Genomic DNA, 8,720 nt, shown 5'->3' with positions numbered 1-8,720 from the left:
TAAATCACAGGGCTAAATGCAATTTATTTTAATTTATCTATGACTAAATATATATATATGAGTTCAAAAGTAAAATATATAGTGTCTAGCCATATTTTATTTTTACATTATTTAACACACAAATTTGAACCTACTATTTATAAATATTCATTAATGATAAAAGATAAATCTACAGATGATAAATAATTTACAATTTATGGTCGTAACAGTATAAAATACAAAATGTATTTTTAATTATATTATATAATATATTTCATATTTACTTCTTAAAACCTAAGACATTTTTTGACAATATGACAATGTGAAAACCCAATAATAATTTTACAATCTGTTAACAATGTGGAATAACTCAAATGTGATCATGGAGGCAATTGAAAAAAAAATGAAAACAAAAAAAAACCTCTTAAAAAATAATAAAAATTGTAACATATAATAAAAATAACATTTTACAAACTCATTGTGTTGCGATTGTTCATATAGAATTGATGTCCTGATACAACCAGTGTAAATATATAAAGACAGGCAGCAATCCAACAGTTATATGCGTTCTGAAAAAAAAATGAAAAGGTTATCAATTGTTTACATTGTATGTTGATCACAAAACAATTACAAAAACTTAAACAATTCAATGGTTTGTTAAAATATGTAAATAAGGTCATTATAAATTTAAATATATTATAATAACAATAATGTTAAACTCTTTTCAAGTTAAATTTACCCTCTCTCACACATGCTTATTGAGGAATCCTAGAAAAAAGAACTAAGTGAAAAGAAAAGAAAAATATTTAAAGTCTTTTTTTAGATTAGTAATAGGTAGTTTAATATTATGAGAAAATCATTAGATTTTTTTGTGACATTTTCAAGTAAAATAATTTTTGGTTTTAATATGTCAGATCTGAGGATAAAAATAAGATTGTGTAACGAATTCAACGAAATATTTAGTTAAGGGAATATTTCAAAATATATATTTGAATATATCTAACATTAACAAACACACTTCTACTTAGTACATTTCATACCATAAGCTATAACTTATAATTACTTATTGATAAAATAAACCTTAAGATCCAGAAATATCTGGCCATTATACATAATATTAATGATCTTATATTTTTCCTAAAAATTTAGGTTAAGTAAGTATAACTAAAATAGTTTTTCTCTTGTACTTGATTAAAAAAATATATTCTACATACTCTAGATTCATTATACCTACATTTGCGTAAAATTTTATTTGAACAAAATAAATGCAAATAGCATAAATAAAATACGTATTTCAATATTTTTATCAGAAATTTTTAAAAAATATGTTTAATTTTTATTCTCCTTCATAATTTTGTAATTAATTTACTTATAAATGTTATAGTAACTGGACATATTATTATGAAAACTATGTGGTAAGTAACAATGCATTTAAACTGTTTCTCCAAAAATTTAAATAAACAATATTTTACTTTTTACTTTTTTAGATTTTGGGGGGTATAAAATCTGAAAAATATGGAAAGTGAATCTTCAGTAGACTTGATGAAAAATTCAAATATATTTTCAGAATCCTTATCACATTACTATATTTATCAGTATGTTAGAAATAATACATATTTAAACTCCAATTTTTCTTGAGTATGTAACTTATACGAAAAATCACCACTAATTATTTTTTCAAATAGGTATTAGGTGAAAACAATTGTTAAAGAAAAATTTGAAATTTACAAAAACAGGTAATCTATGAAAAAATTAACATTGAACAAGGTACAAAAATATAATAATCCACATAAAAGCGAAGATTAACTATTCTTTGAAATTGAATGAAATACAAAGAGAAACTAGCACATGTTAATAACTAACAATGATGTTTATGATTTACATATTTTTGATTTATTATATTTTTATACTATTATATTTAATTCTTGTTTAACAATCGTATACAATTTTACTTAACATATTTATGCATAGAAATGTTTAATAATTTTAATTCATAAATATTCTCTTTTACTACATTTCAACCCAACACGGATAAAATAAATTTAAGATAATAAAGGTATTATAATATGGTACCAAACCATTTTCATTAAATACTTCAAATTAAAATGTCATACATATTTTATCAAAGGATTATAAGGGAAAAAATAGTATTTAGATAGTATTTAACTTTATGATAGCTTGATATACATCAAACAATTTTACTAGACAAATTAATTCTAATCATATATTTTTAATGTCACCTAAGAGTTTTCAGGTAATTATTTATCTGTTACAATGTATGATAATAGAAGAAGATTTATTTAAATTTATGGTACAAGTGTACAACCAAGCATAGAAAAAAACCCACGCCCATTTTTAAAACCAAGTACGATAAAGGACATAACACAAGAGACTGTCTCATAAACAAATTAACAGTAGGTAATTGTAGATTTTGTATAGTATAAAATCTGTTGATCTATTTATTTATTATTATATAAGCCATTATTAATTCTTACCAAAGAATACATTTTGTCAGCATAGCTGTAGAACTCTTGTTGATCAGTGAACTTGTGTTCCTCAGGGATGTTCAAGTCTTCAATAAGAGCTACACTCCGGATGTAATAGAAAAATCCCATCAAGACCTGTGCAAAGATAATTGTTAAATAATGAAAATATCAGTTAAAATCGACTGAAAAAATCTATTTATTTACTTACCAATTGGATTATTCCCCAAATGCTGATAATGATCCCGCATAGGGATAGTTTAGGTCCACAGAATTTCATGGCGTTTGGTTTAAGCGTGTGGTTTTTAATTAAATTAAAATTGGATGGTAGAATATAAAGCACTATCGAAAAATCGAGATACGATTCTACCTTGAAAGTGAATCAAGTGATTAATTTATTTATTGTAATCTTGATTCTTGAGTTTGTCTATCCGCCCAATTTTTATTAGCAAATTTTAGTTTCTTGATAAGTAGTAAGTACAGGTACAGTTTCACCAGCAGTGCTGTACATAAATACCGTGAGCCTCACTATCAAATTCATCGGTAATCGTTCCCAAAGGTCGTTTTCCCGACTGATTATCTGTATAATTGAGAATCTGCTGATAACACTTAACACGGCGACATTCGCAAAATTTTCATTGTTTTAAGAATTTTTTTTCAATTAATAAAATATTAGATCGACGACAATGTCTTCAGATTCAGATGCCATGCCCGGGAAGATTTTCGGTTACGAAAAACAAGTGCATACTGGTCGGAACTCAATCGAAGATTTTTTAGAGAACTTAAAGGGCATAATCCTTGGACCAGTAATCTGGGTTAGAGGTAACACCGTAACTGTTTATTTGTTATTTACAAATATTATTTTCATTTACTCAACATTGTACTTATTAAAAAAAAAGTTATTGGGTCTTCTTATTTACATTAACATGTCTTTTGTTTTTAGAAACCATTGTAAAGCCCAATCAGAAAGATTACAACTATTATCACGAACAATTGCGTAGAGTGCCCACAGTTGATCAGTGTTATGACGACGATAGACTATGCAAATGGGAAGCCAACCAACAATTAATTCGGGATAAGTATGTGTAACAAATAAAAAAATATTTATATTTGCAAAGCAATAGTATTTTATTTTATTTTAAAATTAAATTTTTTTTTTTTAAATTAATCGTTTCAAAATGTATAAATTATTAATTTATACTTATAGGTAGTTATTGATACATTTTTGAACTTATATAACAAATACTACAGTTTATCCATAGTTATATTTGAACAATTTTATAATTTATTATGAAATTTGTAGATGAACAGATCTCAGTTGTCAGACTGAGAATGTCATACTTTTATGTGTTGTACCTACAAATTGAATGCATTATTTTATTGTTTAAATATTAAAGTGCAATTACCAATTATTAAACTTTTAGGTAAGAACATTATTTGTGTTCACTTGTTGGGTTTTTATGATATTTTATTTTTAAATTGATTTATAAGTATTTTCAAATATTTAATATTTTTTATACTCATAATTCACTTAAAGATTAAAACACAGTAAAAAACTTACAAAATAACACTGATAATATTCTTACCTTTTAGTTTCATATTATGTAATTTTACTCTTCATATTTAAGTTAACGCACAATTTGTTTTACTGAACAAAAATATACTATACCTATAATATTATTATTATATGTTAGTAAGATGTAGACTACTCATGGGTATACAACGACGTCTTAAAAGATATCTAATATAAAAATTGTTAATTTTGTTATCATATTTCAACATTTATATTTTTATCTTTTATTCATTTTAATTTAATTAAGTATTACCTACTTCATATTATAATTTATGTATTTCAAATATTTTTTTCTTTTAGACAACAAAATTAAATTAGGTTTATATATAACTTTATATCAAGTTATAAAAACTTATTATTTATTCTTTATAGTAAGTGTGGAGTGTATCTTGTCATTGAGTATGTCATTTTTATACATGATTCAATTTTCTACCAGAAATCACCCTCAAAATTAAAAATCAAAGCATTTTTACTACTGCTAAAGGTGACATCACAAAAATAATGTACTTTGTTGAACCAATACATTTATCTCTTTGTTTTAAATCTAAAATATACATATATTAATGAAATATTAAATTTCTGGTACAAAGATTATTGTTTGAATTTTTATAATTGGTTAATTTAAATGTTATAGGCTGATAGATAGCAATATTCTATCCATTTTAAGGCAGAGGTACGAGGATTGTCGGATTTATGAATCACCTGATGGTATAAGGAAATGCAAACCATTGTCTGACATTTATCAAGAAGCCGAGGAAAATTATTCAATTAAATGTTAGTGTAGAATTAATTTTTAATACAGTAAAATGGATATATTTATGTTTAAAATAATTAATTTGTAGATGGTGATTTGGGCGTTGCTGTTACTGCTGAAAGATGTTATGCAAAACAATTGAATCGCATGATATGGGAGAGACGTCATGGACCCGTTGGAACTGGAATGAAGAAAGATAGTTTGTAATTCATGATTTTTAACACACAGTATATAATTATACAGCAGTGTATAAAATTAGAAAATAAAACCCAGTCAGGAATTTAGAGAAGAAAATTATATTCTGAATTGTTTAATATACAAATGTATGTTTTTTTTTTTTAATACAAGTACTTTGTACAAAATGTTACAGTTAATTATTAAGCATGTGCAAATACAAATATTGAGCCTTAGTTTCTAATTGAGTGAGTTCATTGATAGTAGACAACAGTTGGTCATAATGATTTTTATAAGAGGGTCCTTTATTTTCTTTTTTTTTGCCATAAACTACTTTTCCATCAAATTCATTCATAGGAATATCCAGTTCTGATCCAACTTGAGGTATAGTTATGTTCAAATGATCTTCAATTTCAGCCAAATATTGGGGTTCATTGTACCATATGCAACAGCCTTTGTTAGTAGTTAAATTAGTATTAGAACACCTCTGTCCTCTGGATGGACACCATTCGCCGTGATACCAAACTTTTTCTGGGATAGTAGCTACAAATGAAATGGCCAATCCCATACGTTCTGCTCTACCCACACGACCAATTCTATGTACATAATTTGTCTTATCATCTGGTAAAGTCATATTAATCATGAAAGGTAACCCGTTAACATCAATGCCACGAGCTGCTACATCAGTACAAATTAAGAACTTGATCTCGCCATTTTTAAACTTTTCTAAATTCATTCTACGGTCATTAACATTTCGCGATCCATGAAGAGTACAACAAGTATAAAAAGAACCAAGTTGTTTAAAGTATTTTTCTAAATTATCACAGTCAAGTTTAGTACGACAAAATATGAGAGCTTTGTCCATTTTGTGTTTGTTAATAGCTTTAATACAGTATTCACCTTTTAAAAGCTTTACTCCTTGAGATAAAGCTTCAGATGTATTCAGTGCTCTTATATTATCTCTGTCATGTACACCATCAGTTGGAATGGGATTTTTCAAACAAGTCCACGACGAATCTTTCTGGGAATCAACAGTAACCACAACATGGTGCACAGTCTCAGGAACAGCGTCTTCACCTTTAAGATCTACCCAAGTTGGAAAGTGCATGAGACGCGTCGCCAATTTTTTTACTTCAAAATCATGAAGTGTTGCAGAGCAAACAATCATTTGAAGTCTTTTACCATCGCATGCAACTTTTGGCATCTTCTCGTGTAGATTTTCTATAAGTTTTGTATAACGTTGTTTTAATAATCCATCAGCTTCGTCCAATATATAAAATCTACAATGAGATAAAGATAAGTGGCCACCAGATATAAGATCTTCCAGACGGCCAGGGGTAGCAACAATAATATCAACACCTGAAGATAAGGCAGCAATTTGGTCTTTAATGCTAAAACCACCAACTACTAAGAGATCTTTAACTTGTGGCTCTTCGAGGTATTTTTTAAATTTTTTTATTTGGTTAAAAGTCTGTTCAGCCAATTCTCTGGAAGGTTCAATAATTATTGCATATGGTGCATTATTTGGTTTTTTTGTATTAGAATCTATTTTTGGAGCATTACACTGAGAGAGTTCAATGCGATTGCTAGCTGCTTTACTTACAGCAATGAAGTCTTTGGGAATATCATATTTAAATGATGACTCACCAAAATTAAATGCTATTTCAGCATTTTTTAGTACTACAGCTGGATAAAATGCAGAGGTTTTTAAATTTGCAGGTATTTTAAATGCATCACCAAGATATGTACCATTTTTGCTGAATCCAATAGTCCAGTTGTCCAGATCTAACCAACAGCCGATTGTATCATGTAAACCAAAACTTTCTCCATAAGAATCAAACTGTTTGTTATTCGACTTCTTGCCTGTTCCACCAAAACCAAAACCAAATTTATCTGTACCCAGATCTAAAACAGCTCCTGGTGTAGACCAGCCAACTCGACACAGACCTTCATCAGTGACGGTTGTTTCAAAATAATACTTTCCCGAATTTTTAACGCCCTTAGTAGCTCTACAACCATGCCAATCCTTTTGCTCTCTTGATTGGCATTTTTTACCATCGGGCGTCACGGCTATGGAAGATGAACGGTCCCACACGCTCATGGCCCATGGATCTGTGACACTAGACGCACTGACCGGTAAACTATTTCGCTGTTTGCCGCCTTGTTTGAGAGTTTCCCACACTATTTGAATAACCGGCAGACAAAACGCTCCCGTTTTACCACTACCAGTCTCTGCGGCTATTAACACGTCACCACCTCCGAGTATTAGAGGTATCGCTTCCGCTTGAATATCCGTAGGCAACAGCCAGTCCATTTCGTCGATGGCTTTACCTATTTCGGGCAAAACGCCCATCTCTTCAAACGCCGCCGCCATCCCTAATAAAAATTAGGTAGGTACCTAGACGAAAACCAGTTGCATCAGTGAAAAATTAGTTCAAGCTACAAAGATGAAATAAAAACGACAATAAAAATTAAAAACAGTTACCAAATCTGATAAGTGATAATTTACGATGGTAATTATTGTATTTTTCTATATAGATTTTAGAAAGCCAATAATTGTGAGCTAGGTAAACATTAATTAAAAATTATTTTAAAATAATAAATATAGTATAAAATAAATATTGATTACAGATTGGTATCTTATCATTACGGTCAGAATGTAGATGGTATGTTTTGTGGTATAATGGTTACAAAATTAATGAGGTACGTCTGGTTAGTGATTATATTACGAAATATTATGAAACTTTCAAGTATCAGATTGATGACTTGAATGAATAATAACGAAATTTCCTGATGCGGCGATGCCAGAACTTTACTGCCCTACGTATTACTCGGTCAACTAACGTTTTGTACCATAAAAATATAAAATTATCTCTTTATTTATTACTCCTGTATAGTATTTTAGTCCATGTGCCATAAGAAAAATTGACCTAAAGAGCTTTGATACATCGACGCTATACAGGTATATCAAGACTCTAAATTGACCTCATAGAACAATATATATATATATATATTTGTAGGATACTAGGGTAGGTGATTGACCTTTATAAACAGAATAAACTAACTTTTTAAGTTTATTGCCGATGGTGATGTACATATCATTTGATATTGTCTAAGTATTTTTATCTTTATTTTTCAAAGTATTTATGGGAAATTACCCCAATATACATGAAATATATTTAAACTTTGTAGTTGATGAGCTTGGGGCATACTTCAAATGCTCAAGTTAATAACTTATACACTAACCAAATCTATTTAATTTATTCTGTAGTAGTATGGTATAATGAACAATGTGAACCATATAATAGATATGATGTGCAAAACTGCCAAGTATTTCAAACACACACACCAGTGCACAATTGTTCACACCGATTTGGGCGTTTTGGACAATGAATTTCTTCTTTTTCTTTTCTAACTAGTAACTACCTAGTACCTATTAATTGGAAAACAAAAATTTTTCCGCCTTTAAAATTTACTCGCTAAAATCGTAGGGAAACCTCATCAGTGGTACCAACATCACGAACATCAGTACGTTACAAAATACATCTTATATTCTTATCCGTTCAAAATATTCACTAAATTTCAATTTTTCACGAGTTGCCTTTATGTGTTTCAGGTTTAGATTTCACTGATTTCAGACTCAGGGTACTCGTTAAAAACTGTTTAAAGCGAGTTACACTTCCATAATATAATAGTCTCGTGATAAAATAACGAAAAAGAAAAATAAAAATTGGGGAAAAAAAGGTAACTAATTGTT

At 28.6% G+C, this 8,720-nt stretch overlaps 3 protein-coding genes across 3 annotated transcripts; 1 reads left to right on the top strand and 2 right to left on the bottom strand.

Moving 5' to 3' along the window:
- Positions 1-203: 203 nt before the first annotated feature.
- LOC114119996 (ribonuclease kappa-B) lies at positions 204-2,912 on the bottom strand. The gene is made up of 3 exons (XM_027981753.2): positions 2,674-2,912; positions 2,475-2,600; positions 204-548 (listed from the first exon to the last, which is right to left on the bottom strand). The coding sequence occupies exons 1-3, from the start codon at positions 2,740-2,742 to the stop codon at positions 447-449; spliced, it is 297 nt and encodes a 98-aa protein (XP_027837554.1). The 5' UTR covers positions 2,743-2,912; the 3' UTR covers positions 204-446.
- A 146-nt stretch (positions 2,913-3,058) lies between these two features.
- On the top strand, positions 3,059-5,207 carry LOC114119995 (NADH dehydrogenase [ubiquinone] 1 beta subcomplex subunit 10). Its single transcript, XM_027981752.2, has 4 exons — positions 3,059-3,284; positions 3,406-3,541; positions 4,670-4,809; positions 4,878-5,207. Exons 1-4 carry the CDS (start codon positions 3,149-3,151, stop codon positions 4,994-4,996), a joined length of 531 nt encoding a protein of 176 aa, XP_027837553.1. The 5' UTR covers positions 3,059-3,148; the 3' UTR covers positions 4,997-5,207.
- LOC114119994 (ATP-dependent RNA helicase Ddx1) lies at positions 5,070-7,604 on the bottom strand. The gene is made up of 2 exons (XM_027981751.2): positions 7,449-7,604; positions 5,070-7,361 (listed from the first exon to the last, which is right to left on the bottom strand). The coding sequence occupies exon 2, from the start codon at positions 7,335-7,337 to the stop codon at positions 5,160-5,162; it is 2,178 nt and encodes a 725-aa protein (XP_027837552.1). The 5' UTR covers positions 7,338-7,361; positions 7,449-7,604; the 3' UTR covers positions 5,070-5,159.
- Between the last annotated feature and the right edge of the window lie 1,116 nt (positions 7,605-8,720).

Source organism: Aphis gossypii, chromosome 3, assembly GCF_020184175.1.
Source record: "Aphis gossypii isolate Hap1 chromosome 3, ASM2018417v2, whole genome shotgun sequence".
NCBI lineage: Eukaryota > Metazoa > Arthropoda > Insecta > Hemiptera > Aphididae > Aphis > Aphis gossypii.
The sequence above is the reverse complement of the archived record's forward strand: the minus strand, read 5'-3'. Positions and strand labels throughout refer to the sequence as shown.